Genomic DNA, 18,582 nt, shown 5'->3' with positions numbered 1-18,582 from the left:
CCTTTTAAACCAAAAATCAGGCTGTGCCTGGAGTTGCTGAATGGTGCAACTCATTCCACGCACCCACGGGCTCAGCAGATGTGTGTATCTAAAAGAGCATGCCCCTGTCATGCAGGAAACCACTTTTGAAACTGTGATTGTGGCAGGAAATGTTCTTTCTTTCTTTCTTTCTTTCTTTCTTTCTTTCTTTCTTTCTTAGCTGGGAGGTGGGATTGAGGATTAGTACTGTGTTGTCCACAGAAGGGTTTTTTAACCTTTCTCCTTGTGTTGTTTTCTCAATTAACTTCTCCCACCCCATGAGTGGAGTGGGCAGTGTACTCGTTTTGTTGTTGTTTTTGTGTGTGTTTTTTCGTGCAAGTTAATAGAAATGCCATTGGGGGAGGGGGGAAGGATTACAAAACCTCTCCCCATGCGCCATGTCTTGATCTGAATGTTCACCTCCCCCAACCAACAGCTGCAATTGTCACTTCAAAAACCTGTGGGGAATCTTGCGTGTGTCTTTGTTTGCCCTCAGGTGACTTTGTGTAAATGTTAATTGCAAATTATGTATTTGACCATTGCAGTGGTGCATCTCTTCTATCAAACCTGTTTATTTGTGGCCTCTGTGCAAAGGTTGTTCTTACTGCCAGTGAATCAAAGCCTCTTTCAGATTTTGCAGTGTTCCATAAACTCCGTTGTACAGTGTTTTTTTGGAAGCAGCAGTGGTTGGCAGCTTCCAAAAGAGAGATCCACGTAGATCTACTTTGCTGCATCCTTGGTGTAGTGGTTAAGAGCGGTAGACTTATAATCTGGTGAACTGGGTTCACTTCCCCGCTCTTCCACATGCAGCTGCTGGGTGACCTTGAGCTAGTCACACTTCGTTGAAGTCTCTCAGCCTCACTCACCTCACATAGTGTTTGTTGTGGGGGAAGAAGGGAAATGAGATTGTTAGCCACTTTGAGACTCCTTAAGGGGAGTGAAGACAGGATGTCATGTCCAACCTCCTCCTCCTCTTCCTCTTCTTCTTCTTCTTCTTGCAAAGTTGCTTCTTGTTGACCATTTAATCACGTTCCCTGGCTTTCTGCACCTTGACTTTCTGCCTGTTTGTCATTAAATGCAAAAGAATTTAAAAACAAACAAACAAAAAAACACTTTTTACATGTCACTTTCTGTTTTAATGTATGCATTCAGATCTTGACAGAATTTGGTAAGCCAATTGTCCCATTTGTTGCCATTGTTCTGACTTTGAAACGCAGCCTGTTGCTTTTTCTTCAGTGCGGGTAGAGCCGAAAAATAAGAAAGAAGGAGATGCGTGAAGAAGGAGGGATAGCAGCCCACACATAAAGGCTTGTCCATGTGGGTGTTGAACCAGGCTCCTGTTCGGGAATTGGATCCTAGGGACGGGATTCAACTTAAGTTGTTGTGTGAGCAGAGCAAAGTCCGTTCACGCAGTGGGACCCCAACCCTCAGTGTGCCCTCTGCACCCCCTAAATCTGCTTTGGAGAGTGGTAGGGGAGCTCCACTTAGCACCATATTGAATTCCACACCCCATGAAGGCAGGGGTCATGCAGGCTGCATCATCCCGTGATCGAAAAACGCAGATCACTTGTTGTTGTTTTTTAATTTGCCCTCTCCTCTACTGAATGCGTGTTCGGAAACATTACCCAGAATCCTCTGCAGAGACTGTACCTTCCTTGCAGTGCCAGTTCTTCTGTCGTACAATCACAAAGCATTCTGAGTTTCTTTCATCTGGACCCCTTACCAGCCAACATAAACCTTTGTAGAAAGGAATGCTAACCTTGCTTCCTCACACCTGTGGTTGTTTGGTCTTTTTAAAGCAGGAGACCACTATGGTTGCATTTTCTTTTCTTTTTTTCCTTTTTAAAAAAAGAACCATTGAGCAAATTGCAGTAGATAGCCATAAATGTTACTTGTTTGATTTTGTTGTGCTCTGCAAGGTGTTTTTTTGTTTTTGTTTTGTTTTTGTTTTTTGGTTAGGGGGAAATGTTCTATTGATGATTGCAGTATCTTGCTCCTGTGGGGTGGGGATGAATTATTCAGTTCATTGTAATCATCTGTTTAATTCCTCGCCTGCCCTCTTTCAAAAATCTGAACCAGGCAAATATCTCAGCCAACTCTGTTTTTCAGATGTCTGGGAACTGGAGTTTTGGAACAATGATTTTTACCGTATTGGTGTTCACCGTCACTCTAAAGGTTAGTGTCCTTGTTTGAATTTTTTAAAAAGCCACCTCTTAATTTAGTTGTACAGGGGAGTTCCTGATACTGAGCTTGATGTATTGATGTTACTGACAGTGATTTTCTTCCTATTGCTCCAACTGCTGTAGTAATTAATGATAATCATGCCCTACAACATATTGTATCTAAAGCTCCCCATTCTCTTTTATCTCTTTCTCTTTTTCAAATACTCCAGCTGGCATTAGACACTCGGTTCTGGACATGGGTGACCCACTTTGTCATTTGGGGTTCTTTGGTCTTCTATGTGTTTTTCTCATTCTTCTGGGGAGGAATCATTTGGTAAGCATTTTATTTTCAATTTGTATTATTGTGCTCCAGCGTATTGTGCACCGATTGCACCCCAGATTTAAGTGTACTGTATTTGCATATTTGGGGGGGCGGCTATTGGGTGTTTGTTTTTATTCTTATTATGTATTTTGTGGTTTTATATCTTGATTTTACTCTGTGAACCGCCCTGATATAGGGCGGTATATAAATAATAATAATAATAATAATAATAATAATAATAATAATAATACCAAAAGTTTAGTGGGGGGGAAATATGTTTTAAAACTTTTAAAACTTTGTAGGGACATGGGAACATAGAAAGTTGCCTTCTGCTAACTAAGGGCATTGGTCCATGTAGCTCAGCATTGTCAACAATGGCTAGCAGCGGCCTTCTCAGGCAGGGGCCTCTCTTTTACACCCCACCTGGAAATGCCTCCTGGAACCTTCTGGATGCAAAACATGTGCTCTCCTACCACGGAGCTACGACCCTTCCTCAGGACGAGGTAGTAGGAAGACCTATGCTCAGACTCTCATTTGGCCATGAAATTCGCTAGCTGACCTTGCTAGCGAATGAGTCCACCTACTTCTGCGGGAATAAATTCTGTGTGTAGGGAGTGGCCCTGAGATCCAAAGGGAAGAGTCTGTGCCTTTGTGGTAGAGCACATGCTTTGCATGCAGAAGGCCTCGGATTCAACCCCTGGCATCTCCAGTTGAAAGGGTCAGATAACAGGTGCTGGGGAATGACCCCTTCCTAAAATCTTGCATAACTGTGGCTAAACAAGAGTGGACAGCACAGGTCTTGGTGAACCAGTGGCCCAACTCAGTGTAAGTTAGCTTCATAGGGATAGCTCAGCTGGTAGAGCACAAGACTCCAAATCTCAGGGTTGTAGGTTTGAGCTCTACGTTGGGCAAAAAGAGTCCTTCACTTCAGGTGGTTGGACTAGATGCCCCCTGTGATTCCTTCCAACTCTGGTCTGTGATTCTATGTGCACAGATGGGGCTGGAGTATAAAATGCATTACCGTATTTTTCCATGTATAACACGCCCCTCTATTTTGGGGGACTCCAAATAAAGAAAATGGGGGGAGATTGCCCAGAATTGTTAAGCTTTTTTGGGAGGGGTTTGCCCAGAGTTGTGGTTTGGGCAGGGATTGCCAAAAATCACTCACCCCCCTGACCGATGCTGAAAAATCGCTCACGTCGCCAAAGCCACCCGTTGTCTGCAGGCTTGCTGCCAGCAACCACCGATCGCCCGCCCAATTTCCACAGCGGATGCCAATCGACCGCAGTCATGGCCACAGCCACCAATCACCCACCCAATCACTGCTGACAATCTGCTCGCAACAGAAACCAATCACCAGTGCCCCATATGCACTATGTACAAGTGAACCCCCCCCCCCAATTTTAAACTTGAAAAAATAGGAGGAAATATAGTCTAATACACAGAAAAATATGGTAATCCTATATTATAATAGGGGCCTCAGGTCTCCCAAGTGCCAAGCCTTGCATGCATAGTTTTTTAAAGACTCACCTGTCTACTTACAATCCCAGACCACTAAAATAACAGTAGAATGACAGTCCTCGTTAGAATCACAAATACTGGCACCAGAGCCTACAAACAGCCACTGGAACGTAAGACATTGAAAACAAACTAGCAAAAGATTTGTGTGGGCAAAATGGCATGATCCATGTTCAGTGAAGGGGCTATCGGCAGATTTGAGAGAACAAGATGGGGGTGGGTGGGTTGCAATGGCTCAGTGAAGGCCCAATGGGCATTGGGAATACTGAGTGACTGTTTAGGAGGGGCATGGAAAACCAGGTGGTTAGGAGGGAGAATGTAATGGAATAGCCTGGGAGAGGGCATGGCCGGCTGGCATCATGAACTGGAGCACTCCATGCTACTTTCTGTTGCTTGTAATAAGTTTTCACATTCATATTACAGTGGTACCTCAGGTTACATATGCTTCAGGTTACATACGCTTCAGGTTACATACGCTTCAGGTTACAGACTCCACTAGCCCAGAAATAGTGCCTTGGGTTAAGAACTTTGCTTCAGGATGAGAACAGAAATCGTGCTCCGGCGGCGCGGCAGCAGCGGGGGGCCCCATTAGCTAAAGTGGTGCTTCAGGCTCAGAACAGTTTCAGGTTAAGAACAGACCTCCAGAACGAATTAAGTACTAACCTGAGGTACCACTATATAGTTGATTTATATATCATAAATCTTGATGCTTTGGGATAAATAAAAGAATGAGGCAAGCCTGTTCGGTTGAGGGGTGGTTTTTTGTTTTGTTTTGTTTTTTTAAATAAATCTAATGTGTGCCTTTCTTTCTCCCTCCTTCTTTGTTGTTCCGGCCAGGCCTTTCTTGAAGCAACAAAGAATGTATCATGTCTTTGCCCAGCTGCTGACTTCCATCTCAGTCTGGTTGGCAATATTTTGCCTGATCTTACTTGCCCTTCTCCCCGAGATCCTTGTCCAACTCTTTAAAAGCATGAAGAGAAAACGCCACCAGGTAAGGAGCGAACGGAAGAAGCCTGACACTTCTGAACCCGAAGAGTGGATCCCCCTCTTCTAAGCAATCTCTTTGGCAGGCAGGCTGTTTGGAACATTTGGAAAGCTCTGCCCAGATTATCTAGCAGTGCCTCATAGACGGCCAATGGCTCTTTGTCGAGATCAGCAAAGAGGATATCTCTGGGATATGGAAGGGCAGCTGGCAGTGCATAGCAGACAACAGCTTCATCCATCTAGCCTGTCTAGACCTGAACTCACAGAGGCTGGACCAAGACGAGCGAGAACGCAAGCAGGGGTTTCCAGAAAGAACTTTCCCCCCAAACTCCAAATCAGACCCAGACTCCGTATTTTGAGGTTTTCAGCTGGACCTTTGCTTAGGGCTTCCTGCATCTCTTTCAGCAGTTGTGGAAGGTGGTGTTTTGTTTTTGTTTTTTAAGAGTTGAGGAGATGTCCAATTTCTTTATGTCCCTTTATGTCTGATGAGGGCTGAATTGCGTACCTGTGTGAATCTGATACTGCAAGGAGCCATTTGTGCTGGAAGCATAAATCCCATAGCATACCTGTTGGGACCAGCGGGGAGGGAGCTTGGCTTTCCTCTGTGATGCTTAACAGGCACTAAACCCCAGCCGTCTTAAGTCCCTCACTTGGGCTAGTTGAATAGTACTTAGTTCTCAGTTTTTCAAAAACACTGCTAAGAGTCTAGTGCTCAGAAGCTGCGACTTTGACCCACTCACCCCCAGCAGCCACCATCCACGACAGATTGGGCCTGCCAGCTGAATCATCCTTTGTGTCAGTGAGGCCTTGGCAACAGTCGCCTGCTGCAAATGTACCTCCCTGGAAATCCTAGCCATGGGTGAGGAAGTGTGTGATCTGTGAGCTCATAAGCTCCGTACTTCCCCCTTGAGCATAAGTAGCCCCTCCCTGCCTTTGTAGCCTTAAACCTGGATTAATGCTGGTCAACCAGCTTGGGAGGGAATACTGGATAATGCTAAGCACTGTAAGTGCCAGTGCAGATGGTAAACTGTGATTGCAGCTGGGCAGGGAACAGGTAGCCGATTTCTTAGTTGAGAGACCAGCAGTATTACATCTGCATCAGAACTCCCATATAATATTTGTTTCATATGGTTCTAGCCCATAAACCATTTCGTGAATTGCAGGTCTCCCTTTTCTTATTTGTCTTTTTTAAAAAATGCTGGAGTTGGCATTGTTTTAACAAGGATTTGGTGAGTTCTAAGTGATGCCTTCAGAAATATTTTCCGTTGTTTTTTTTTATACAGCGTGTTGAAAAATGTTGCTGTGTGCATTATGTTAGATTGTACTTTCATGCGGTTTTACAGTAAACTTTATGCACAATTAACATGTCAAAGAGTTGTCTTTGCTAAAGTATAAAAAAAGGCACAATAGCATTATTATTAAAGTACCCCAAAATAAATTGAGGAGGCTGTAGACGCTTTTGATGGGTACCTGTCAGTCGAAGGAGTACTATACAAGGTAGCTTTGCCAGCAGAGGGCAGTGGCTAAAACTGAGCAAAGGTTTCCAGTTCAGACTGCAATTTCACAGGACAGCCTTCGGTTCAACTCCCCACCCGTATGTTTTTGGGGTGATTGGTACAAACATTGGTGTGATGTGAAGTGCTTTGAACACTCCACAGTAGGTTTTTGTTGTTGTGGTTGAATCCACTAATCCTGCTGTGTTTTATGACTGGCAGGTGGTGGGAGGGCCAACATTTCCCTCTTTCAAGTTACATTAACAGCACGTTTAGGGGCAAACAGTAGGCAGGTCCCCTGACAGTTTCCTAAAGGGTTTAAAAGGTGGGGAAATTGCATCAGGGTTCCAAGTCATGCGGGCAACCTTTCCACATAGAGTTGCCTCTCCAGGCAGAGGGTTTTTTGTGGGGGACACAGGGCATTGTGTCCTTCTTGGCTGTTCTCCAGTGGCATGCTCTGGCACTGCTGCTCCCTGCTTCAAACCACACCATCCAGCCCATGGAAGGAGGCAGGACCAGGCAAGAGCACTGCACCAGAAGTGGTGGGGTTGATGAGCAGGCAGTTGCAAACCCTGTAAGGGTTAATGGCCAAATAGGACTGCAGAGTTGTTGCACAGCAAGATCCCTGCACCTTGTAGAGCCGGGGTGGGGACCTGTGACCCTCCAGATATTCCTGACTCCCACCAGCCCTGGCTGAATTGGGAGGAATAGATTGTTTAGTGATTTTGGAGGTCAGATTAAAAACTTTCCCCCCAAAGGCATGGATATGATGCAGTCATATCTTGGTTCTCGAACGCCTGCGATTCGAAAATTTTGGCTTCCAAACGCCGTAAGCTCAGAAGTGACTGCTCCAGTTTGCAAACTTTTTTGGAAGCCGAATGTCCGATGGAGCTTCTGCAGCTTCTGATTGGGTACAGGAAGCTCTTGCAGCCAATCGGAAGTTGTGCCTTGGTTTTCAAACTTCCAGAACGAATTCCATTCAAGAACCAAGGTACGACTGCAATCCGTTGTGGGCATCACAATGTATCCAGTTCACAAAAGAAAACCTCAGACCTTCTCCCTTCATGAAAAGGGCAAAACACTGAAACACACACAAACAAAAAGCCAGGCATCACCCTGTCTTGATCCACCAGCCCAAAGGAGGGGTTGTGGGAGTGGTTGGGTGCAGGGGTATCAAGGATGGATGCCAAAAACGCCAGAGAGATCAGTTCTAGTGCTTTATTAAAAGAAAGGTGTAGATTAACAGCAAACCAGCCTGCCAGCCTTTACAGACATGGAACTGTCACCGCAGCAAGGAGATGGCTTGTCCGTGCCCAAGTAAACGTGCATATGTTTCTTTATACACAAAGTAGCATACGTCACTTTGGCCAGGACTTCCCATCACTTCACCTGACTAGAAGAGGACATAGGTGGCAAGCACCCAAATCTTACAGAGAGTTCCTGTTTCTGGGCTCAGAGCCCAGCACCCGAAGCCCACAGATAAGGATAACATCAAAGTCAGCCAATTAGCGTATATCAAAGCAAGTGAATATAAATATATATGAGCTCCTTGCTACAGCAACTACCAGTTAATTGTGGGGTTACCTTGACTACCAAGATGGCATTAGCGAAGCTTCTGGAGTGGTTCACCTTTGGTTCAGCACAACCCCAACTAGGGATGGGGAAGAAGTTCAGCTCAGTTTGGGTTTAAGTGCGTACCTACCTATTTTGCACTTTCTGAAAGAATAACCAAAACTCCGTCACCCTTTGAAATTTGCAGTCCTCTGCATTTTGCAATGCAGTTACCCAGTCAAGTAATGTATTTAAAAAACACATAATGTAAGTTGTGCATGTGAAATGCTGTATATTAGGGGCAATTGCTTTGCAAAATGTGTGTATTAGGCAAAATTGCAAGCATTTGTATATCAGGGTTGCAATATTGCAAGTGACACTGCAATATTGATGAATTTTCATGAAGACAAGTGAGGAGAACTGAAAATATGACTGGGAGTATGTGAAACTCAGAGAAACTGCAATTGGCGTATTCATCCCTAAGCCCAACCAAATACCCTTTCCCCCAAATGAAAATACTCTTTGAAAAGAGAGGGAGAGAGGAGTGGGTGGGTGGGATAGCCGGTATTGGGAGACACCAAGAAGGATCCGTGGTGCCACCAGGCACCAAGTTAGGGTTCCCAACATTAAACTGGGATGAACAAATAGCACAGCTGGCTGTGTTGTGTGGTTGTGTTCTCTCTTGGTGTGGAGTCCAAGAGAGACAGACAGTTCACTTCCCTCTTAAAAGCTGTGTTCTAGTTCTTTTTATTACAGCCAGTTCCTTTAATTTATTTTTTATACAGAGCACAGTTGAGCGGGGAGAAGACTTGCAAAACTTCTCTGGGAAGAAAGGGGGTGTTCACAATGTTCCAGGTTCCAGCCAATCAGTGCTGTGCACAGCCAACTTCTGCAAACCAAGATTTCCTGTGAACTTAATGAGATGATTGTTCATTGGAACAAAATTCAATGATGGTGCTTCCAGAAGTAGACTTCCTAAAATTATATGCAGCTGTATATAACCCTGTATGGAGTCTGAGGCACTTATGGAAGGAGAAAGGAGGTTTTTCAGTTCAAAGGACAAAATCCTTTTCTCATTTTACAGCTTGAATAAATATTATATGTGGCTGTTTTATTCAAGCTGTAAAATGAGAAAAGGATTTTGTCCTTTGATCCTCGAATTTTTATGCAGTCTGCCCAAGAGAAACTATCGGTTCTGGCAAATGAGAAGGTTTTCTTGTGAAAGATTTATCAGGAAAAAAAGAGACAACTGGTATCACAGTATAGTATTGTGTGACGTATTCAGCTGCTTTGGTTGGCCAATCCAAAAAAAGAAAGGTGTGTGAAAATGCAACCCAAGTGAGTGGGAACAGAGGTGGTAGAGCATTTTCCCTCTTGAAAAGCTAAAGCAAAGATATGAAATCTGTGGCCCTTCAGATGTTGGTGAGCTATAGTAGCTCTCATCATCCTTGACCGGTTGGCCATGTTGACTGCATCTGACAGCAGTTGAATTCAGTAACACCTCAGCGTACCAGCTTCCTCTCCCCATGTTCTAGGAACATGGCAGAGTTTTATAAAAATTGAGAGAAGAACTGAGAGCAAGTGAAATTTGATACACCTTCTCCTGCCCCCAGAAAAGAGGCAGAGTCACCCAATGAAATCGACAAAAGAATGTTCCTTCCTTTGTGGCAGCACCTTCCATATGTGAGGCGTAGTCAAAGTGGCACCCTCTAGGCCAGTACTTCTCAAACTTGGGTCTCCAGCTGTTTTTGGACTACAAATCCCATCACGTCTAGCTAGCGGGACCAGTAGTCAGGGATGATAGCAGTTGTAGTCCAACAACAGCTGGGGCCCCCAAGTGTGAGAAACGCTATTCTAGATGTTGCTGGGCTGTAGTTCCCATCACCGACCACCATGGCTGTGGTTGATGAGAGCTAGAGTCCATCATCTGGATGGTAATAGGTTACCTTATGGCAAAGTTTGCTAGCTATCCTGCATTTCTTTTTACCCTGAAACTCTTAAGGGTTAGACAAAATCTTGGAGGTGGAGAGGTCCTTTATTTTATTTTGAAAAATAATAGTATTTTTTGTCATGTTTACATTCCACCTTCTTGTCTGTCGTGGAACCCAGCCAAGGCAGAGGATATGTGGTTCCCTAGTGAACACCCACCCTGACACTGACATGTCCCAGATCCATCAGACGAGGCGATGATACCATGTGCCTTCGGACCATGCTCTGGCCAATGGCACCAAGAGTTAAATGCAGCCCCAAGGAAGCGCCCATATTCAGGTGCACGCATATATATCTCTCTATATCTATATATATATCTATATAGCTATCTATATATCACACATATACATACACACACACACACACCACCAATAATTGTATTAGCCCTCTACCCCCGTTCAGGAAACGGAAACAATCCAAAAGTATTCAGCTGGTCACCTTTGGAAACAAGATGCCTGGAAACGAGATGGGCGTTCTGCTGGAGCCAGCAGGGCTGATTCCTGAGAGTAAAAGATTACATACACAATTTTTAAAAATGCAATACAGATAAATGTTCCCTGCCCTCCCCTTTTTTTTGCCTGCTCTGGATAAACTGATTTTTTAAAAGCCTCCCCTCCTCCCTCTGGCCTATTTCAGAACAAATCAGCTTCAGTCGCTGTGCTTTTGTTCCCCAAGTCTTCCTGTCTAAAAACTGCTGCTCTCTTGTCTCTAACTCTTCAGTGCTTCTCTATCTCAACATATTCTGTTCTCCCTGGTTTTTATTAACAGCGCCTTCCCCCATGTTGAGGAGGTATTTGAGTGGAAAATTCATTTGTAATTTCTCTCTCTCTTGCTCCCCCCCCACCTGTCCCCGCATTCCTTTCTGCCCCCACCTACCTCCCTGCCTCTTTGAAATCTCCTCCTTTTTTCTTTTGTGCCCTTCTGAACCAGGTAACGAGGCGCCTTCCTTCCTCGGGAACGTCTACTATCTTCGTGCTCTCTCAAACTTCCAGCAATCACAGCTTCTCTGAATGAATAAGGTGATCTTTCTTCTCTAATAATTGGAAGCCCTTGAGCCACTTAGCTGCTTTCCTTTCTCTCTACGCATATAATCTCCTTGATAATATGTGTGTGTGTGTCTTGCCTTTTCTTTTTGAAGATGCATCTCCTTGCATTTCTGCTTTTCACTGTGCATTGCTTCCTCCTGTCGTTCCATCTCTCCCCTTCTCCAAAGGCATCCCAATCTTCCCCCTCCCCAATAGCCCAGCTGTCTTTGTGCCTGACAAGGCTCTGAAGCTGACTGCTTGGAGATTGCAGCTGCCAGCGTTGAGCAGCTTGTGTGGTTGAACCATCCATGGAAGAGCCAGTGGTGGTGTAATGGTTAGGGTATTAGACTTGCATTCAAATCCCCACTCCCGCCAGGAATCTCCCTGGATGACCTTGGGCCAGTAACCAGTATCATCAACTTAATCATCATTATCAATTTATTTCCACCCCAATGGGACTCAAGGCACTTTACACATAAAGTCACCACCTGTCAGCCTAGTAGTTGCTGACAATAGTAGTGACAATGTCAAGTTTGCAGGTTCAATCCCTGTGTGTGCCAGCTGCATATTCCTGCATTGCATGAAGTTGGACTAGATGATACCTCAAGGTCCCTTCCAACTCCACATTTCTACGATTTTCCATTGCAGGGTTGGTGGGTTGAGGATAGCATGGAGATAACAGAACCAAGTGCGTCACCTTGAGCTCCTTGGAGGAAATACAAAAGCTAAAGCAAATACCACAGATAGGACCATTACCCCTGCCTGTCCAGTGTTTTCTCCTTCTCCCTGCCTCCACGCTCCCTCTTTGGTGGAGTCAGCTCACCCAGGTCAGCTGCCAGGCAATCCTTTCAATGGGATGCAGTGGTGGAGCTCCAGGGCGGAAGATAATGTAAAGGTACCATTTCAGACTGAAGGTGGGGAAACACTTTTTTTAAAATTTGCATTAGTTTGTTGTTGGCATGGATCTGTCTCGAGAGACAGTGGGGCGCACCTGGGGGGGGGGGTGAAATCAAACCACTGAAGAAGTACAGCGTCTGCCAGTAACTCATAACTGCTGCCTCCCATGTTGTTTCTGCTGCACTAGCATCACCAGAGTGACCTCTGGGCAGTGTACATGGAGGCCCTGGGCTGCCCAAGCAACAAGCCTCACCTCCCTCAGCCTCCCTGATGTGGTCCAGGAAAAAGCAGAGCAAGACATTTGGCACCAGCTTGGCTGCAGAAGTTGCCAGAAGGAGGTGTACAAGGTGCCACCCAACCATCTTAGGGACTCCACTCTGGATTAGTGTAGGGTTTACTCCTTAGCCTTTTCTTCACCCAGAGTTATCCCACAAGGCAGCAGAGGTTTAGGATCAAGAGTTTTCCTTCCCAGATTGATGAGTTAGTCCCTATCTCACTGAGGGTTCGGAACCCATCAGCTGCCCTCACCTGGTTTTGCTGGCCGGTCGAAGCCATTCTCAGGGTGTGGACACTGTCACATGCTGATGCCTTCTAGGAACCCCTAATAATAATAAATTTTTATTTGTACCCTGCCCACCCCAGCCAGAGCCGGGCTCAGGGCGGCTAACATCATGAAACTAAGGCAGTATACAAAGAACATAAAAACAGGCAATCAGTTAGCTAAAATACATCTTAAAATGAGTTCAGAGCAAGTTAAAATCTGGACAGATGGCAGTCCATGGGTAAAATTGAGCAGAGGGGGGGGATGAACTACCCCAGAAACAGCATGATATGTTCCCCCACAGGAGGTACAACCCCTCCCCTAACACCCCATTTACTTTAGTGCTATTAGCTTAATTCCTAGACTGCCCTTCATCTGATGATTGCAGGGCAGGATTGCGCAGTATTCAAAATCCTAGCAAAAATAAATGTATATATGCTATTAAAATGCCACCCATAGCTCCATAACATAGTTCCATACAGGAAACCAGGCAGGAGGCCTTCTCGGTAGTGACACCCGCCCTGTGGAACACCCTCCCATCAGGTCTCTAGGAAATAAGCAACTATCCTGACATTCAGAAGACATCTGAAGGCAGCCCTGTTTAGGGAAGTTTTTAATGTTTGAAGTTTTATTCTGTTTTTAGTGTTCTGCTGGTAGCCACCCAAATGGGTGGGGTATAAATAATAAAATTATTGTTGTTATTATTATTACTCAGTTTTGTTAAAGGCTGGTCAGGAAGCTGCAAGATAATGGAAAATTCAGCCGCTAAGCTACTTACTGGGGCAGCATATCACTCTTAAAGGAATTAACACGGATTGTAGATAAGCTACTGGGCCAGGTGTTGGTACTGACCTATAATGTCTTAATTTGTTTTTGCACCACTTCAGGTATCATTGCTGTTCATCAGGTGTGGGGGGACCTTCAGCCCATGGGCTAGACTTGGGTCACCAGGCCTCCCCATTTGGCCTGTGAGGCAGATTCCCCCTAAATCACACTTGTGTCAGATGTTGGGCTGGTAAAGACGCAGCTTCATAAAGCAGGAGAAAACTTCCTGCATGTCTGCTGATGCAGGGAGTTCAACCCTTTTCATTTCAGGTGAGCTAGTGAATGCCTGCTGGGAACTGGCTGGCTCAGCCAAGCCCTGCACAAAGCAGGGGTGAACTCCCTGCCCATCAGGTAACACACAGGGAGTTCAAACCTGCTTGAGCAACATCTCCCCCACCCCTTTGACAGAGCAACATCTCCCCCACCCACCTGACAAAGTTACCCCGCCAGGGTGCAGAAGATGAATACCTGGCCCCCTGGGCAAAAAAAAAAAAAAAGCTCTCCCCCATTACAACTACTTGGTGGGGCCTGCCTTGTCATGCCGAAGCCTATGGGAATATAGCCAGCGGTCACTAGAGGGAGGGCCTTTTCTGTGGTGGCCCCTGTACAGTGGAACAGCTTTTTCCCTAAGCTTAGGCTAGTGCTTGCATTAATGATGCTTAGGCGCCTTTTCGATATACACTTAAGACAGGAACAAAGTACAGTATATAGACATGAACCTTTTTGTTGAGCTGGAACGGGCAACCGCAAGACTGCAGCAATAAAACTTCCAGCACATTTGCAGAGCTAAGCAGGGTCTGGTATGGTTTCAAACTGGATTGCAGGAGGTTGAACTAGATGGCTGTCAGGGTCCCTTCCAACTCCACGATTCTATAGGTGGCTGGTGGCCTATACATTTTACAAGGCCTGGCCAGTCCAGAGGCTTCATACCTCTAGGTGATAATGGGGGCCAGTGTTGCACCCTGCCGTTCCCTCCAATCCATGAAGGGCCCCGTGAGGCTAGTACACAGAGAATCCTGGTTAATTTACTAGGCAGGTCCTGCAGAAGATGGAACTCAGAATCAGTGAGGCCTCTCAGGTGGGGGATAGCAGGCAGTCGTTGAAGGCATGTAAGCTGTATTTCCCCCACACTCTGAATGGAGCAGAAAGCCAATAGGGTGAGTCTTTCTCTGCTGCATTGAGTGGAGTTTGCGAAAATGAACCACATGCTTCTCAGTTGATATCTGGGAAGGAGATTTTTTTTTCTCTTCACAAACTGGTCCACTTTTCTCACAGTAAGTTGTGTGCTGTCTCTCCACCCCCCACCCCTGCCCTGCCACCCTTTCCTTTTAACCTTTGTCGTTTCCATTTTAGCTTCCAGAGCTCAGTTGCGTTGCCTTGTTAACCTCGCTTTGCCCAGATCATCTGTTGCATTTCCATGTGCTTTATACTCTGTTTGCCTCACCCTTTGCAGAAAAGAGGGCGCCCTAGGATTGCAGCCAGTTCAGTGTCGACCAGACCGTCAGTCAGACCTCTCCTTTTAAGAACCTTCTCAGACGAATCTAATGTATTGTGACAGGTATCCTGTTCTCGAGAATTAGGGCCTGGGAAGGCATGGATTAACCAAGTGATCCCTGAAATCAATTAAAATGTGATTCTTGTAATCTCAGCCACTGGGGCTGGCAACCCTCCTTGCCAAACATCGCCAGGTACAATGCCTGCCATACGGGTTTCGGGTACCATTTGGGAGTTTTGGATTTTCTTCTTCTTTTTTAGTGGAGATGTTTTTATTAAAAGCAAGATAACCAGAAGCGGGAGGGAGGGGTGTTCCGCTCTTCTCTTTTTAACCTAATATCTAGCACAGGCCAGAACACTGAAAGCTTTTCGTTCAGTAAAAGCTTTGTGGCCATCTTGATTGAGGTTTAGAAGGTGTTTGGAGATGCATGGATCTTTTTTCTGCAAAAAGGCCCAGAAGCCAGAGGAGCCTGGTTTGCTTCTCAACTTCTGCACACTTCTGGGTCTTTGTTGCCCTTGTCCACAGGTCCCTCAACCTGTGGCTACTTCTCTCTTTCCTGGAGCCATGAAAGCCAGGGGAGTTGCCAGATACCCCCAACCCTGGCCATAAAAACCGTGAGACATCCCCAGTTCCCTGAAACCTTTGTTGTCAAAACTGAAGTACACAGATGAAGGGATGGACAGAATTTGCATGCAGTTGTTATTACTATTTTACTTTGTAAATGCTTTCATTTGATTTTTCCAGTATAACAACATGAGAAGCCCCATACAATAACAGGGGGAGGGAAAAATCCTCATCTCTCATGAGAATAAGGTGCAGAAGTTAGCCTAATAGGCCCTGCCATAATTCCCCGGAGACTGCACGCCTGAGTCCGTTTCTGATACGCATGCTGTAAAGCAGGGGTTGGCAAGGTTTACCTCGGTTCACTCCAGCGGAGACCCTCCATGGGCCAGATCGTGCGTGCGCTCGTGATTTCCGTCATCTGCGCAGACACAATTTCTGGTGCCATGGAAGCGAGTCCCTGCGCTGCGCCAGTTTAGTGCAGTGCGTGGGAACTCTCCAAGCGGGTGGCTCAGTTCAGGGGCAGCTCGTGGGCCGGTTAAACAACCCCCAAGGGCTGCTTGTGGCCCATGGGCCTTAGGTTGCCTACCCCTGCTGTACAGGCATGCCGTATTTCTGCAGAATCATTTTCCATTTGCTGTCCGTTCAGTGCCTTTTTAGCATTTAGTCAACTTTTCCATGAGAGCCATTGTCCAAGCAGGCAAAGCCACTTCTGGCCTGCCCAGGAGGTGGGGTTGCGGGCTTCACGTGAGCGGGGGAATCCCGGCCGCGTCTTCCCGGCCGCTGCCCTATTTAGGGCCGGCGCAGAGGGGGCTTGTCCTCTTTTCGCCGGCTTGCCCCCCACGTTCCATGAGAGCCATTGTCCAAGCAGGCAACTGCAAATTATCCAAACCCTTCCAGTTTTTTGTGCAATTAGCAGATGAGCTACAGCCAGTGGAAGTGGGATCTGTTCTTTATGCAGAAGGTCCTTCTGTTTGTCCTCCCCCCCCCTTAAAAATGTTAATAAGCCCAACTCATTTTGCCTTCGTTCATTCTGTCAACATCCTGAGCCACAAGATTGTAGTTACTGTGTTTAGGATATCGGTGGCCTTTGTACGTTAATCCTTTTAGAAAGAACCTTGGTATGGTGATAGTTATTCAGCAGCTGGTTACACAGGAAGGCTGCTTTTTGAGGATAGTTAGCTCCTTTTTCACCCAAGCCTTGGAGACCTTTGGGATTGGGGGATGTGTGGCTTCTATTCCAGTTGGGTTCACTTGCACAGGTTTTATGGCAGACACCACTTCTATTGCTTTTTCTGTTACATTAAGTGCACTTAATGTGCCAGTGTGCAAAGTGGTGTGTAGAGCCTTGTGTGTCTCAACAGATACAGAGTCTGATATTTCTGGGCTTGCAAGGAACACAGGTATCTAGCTTATATTGAGTTGGACCTGTACCACTAAGCTAAGGTGGAGCAGATTGTCAGAACCCATTTCGAGCCCCATAGCCATTACAAGTTTCACAGAGGGAGAGGTGAATCCCAGCTCGTTCCCCAAAGAAGTAATTTCCCCAGCCCTAGCAGAAGCTTCTTTTGGAGTTAATCAAACTTGCAGTTGGTACAGTCCTCCAAAAACCACAGAGACTTGAGTGCCTCTGTGGATTTCAGTGGGGCCCCAAGAGGTTTCTGGAGAATTGTGCTCAGTTTTAAGCATTGATGAATCCATGTTGGTTTCTTGGTGACTCCAGAAGTGAACATTTCAATTGGAAGGAAAGAACAACTGGCTTCCATTGACTCCCCAAGTATTCTGGCATTGCACTTGTGAGGTGTTTAAATGATTTGATGGTGTTTAACTGCTAGCTGCATGCTGCTCCTATCTGACTTGCAAAATAAGACTTCCTATAAGACTTGCAAAATCTCTGTATTTTGACATCACCTGGCTTCGATTGCCTGTTGATATAGAATAACATGTCCATCTGTCTGTGGATTCTGTGTCTGTTGTGTATTCTTCACACACTGCACGCAACTCCTTCCTAAATGTTTTTGATTCTCAAAAGTGTGTTAATTGCCACATGTAACGAAGAGGGAAGAATGCCAAACCAATCACCTTCCTACTTCCATTTAAAATATTGCCCTGTAGATGCATATGGTCCATTTCATGCCCATAATAGTCATCTCTGTTTTCAAGTTTTTCCTCTGTTACATAATATGGGGGCATGAAGCACCAAGTCATTGTTTGTTTGTTTGTTTGTTTGCTTGTTTGCTTGTTTACTTGTTTGTTTTAAAATGTATTTATTATAAAACGCTAGAATCTGCCTTCCAAATGGAAAACAAATCAAGAACAGCTAAACACAACTATAAGAATGTCCATTGATAATTAAGAACAATAATAAATAATGGACTTCATTCTGTTTGTTAATGCAAGGATTATTGCATTTGCAGACAGGTGAGTTTTAATGTTGCACAACAGAGGAATCCAACACAAAAGTTGCATTGGTGGGAAATGGTTCAGCAAAGTTGCCAGCCCCCTGCTTTTGTATTCCCTTCTGCCAAATGACATCCAACAGCAGAACAAGTATACTGCTCTACATTGGCCACAACCCAATACATTGGCCTAGTGAACCTCAGCTGGTTGTGCTTTCCTTAGGCCAGCATCCCTACAAGGGAGTGGAGCAATGAACATGAAGCCACCATCTGTGCCGTACTCTAGTTTCTACACCCAGCCCTCTCTATCCATCCAGGCAAGCAGGGAGGTGTTATGGGAGTTCAGGACACATTCCAGCCAGGCAGAAACACCTGAGGAAGGTGCAAAGTCAGAAATAAGCGACAGTGACTTGAGTAGAGTCCCAAGGATGCTCCATCCCTGTTACAATTTCTGAAATTCCTGTCTGTCCCATCAGTTAAATATAAAGTGTGGGGAAAGAGAGAGGCCAATACCAGAGTTCAGTCACTGCAGGCCAACTGGGAGAATCTCCTTGTGTGTGGATGGTGCTGTTTTGGCCAAGTAAGAATTGGTACCTGGGAACATGGGTTTGCTATTAGTTTATGGGAAGGCGGGGGTACTTTGGCCTTCCAGATGTTGCTGAACTTTACAACTCCCATCAGACCAAGCAAGCATGGCCAGTGGCCAAGGAAGATAGGAGTTATTCAGCAGCAATGGTTCCCCACCTCTAGAGTGTTGTTGTTGTTTGAATTAATATACTGCCTCATACCTAGGGTCTCAGGG

At 45.6% G+C, this 18,582-nt stretch overlaps 1 protein-coding gene across 14 annotated transcripts in view; it reads left to right on the top strand.

The window, feature by feature from the left end:
* ATP11C (ATPase phospholipid transporting 11C (ATP11C blood group)) overlaps positions 1-18,582 on the top strand; it is a 100,093-nt gene that overhangs the window by 76,440 nt on the left and 5,071 nt on the right. For 4 of the 14 annotated variants that reach the window (XM_083595552.1, XM_083595553.1, XM_083595551.1 and 1 more), the window contains exons 26-28: positions 2,128-2,193; positions 2,411-2,514; positions 4,858-5,011. In XM_083595552.1, the coding sequence (XP_083451678.1) occupies positions 2,128-2,193; positions 2,411-2,514; positions 4,858-5,011 (324 nt within the window). Of the gene's footprint in view, positions 1-2,127; positions 2,194-2,410; positions 2,515-4,857; positions 6,364-10,967; positions 11,057-14,678; positions 14,884-18,582 lie in introns of those variants that run through there. The other 10 variants (XM_083595545.1, XM_083595547.1, XM_083595549.1 and 7 more) reach the window with 5 other exon arrangements.

Source organism: Podarcis filfolensis (genome assembly GCF_964270895.1).
Source record: "Podarcis filfolensis genome assembly, chromosome: Z".
In the NCBI taxonomy this organism is placed as follows: domain Eukaryota; kingdom Metazoa; phylum Chordata; class Lepidosauria; order Squamata; family Lacertidae; genus Podarcis; species Podarcis filfolensis.
This window is presented reverse-complemented; position numbering and strand designations above follow the sequence as displayed.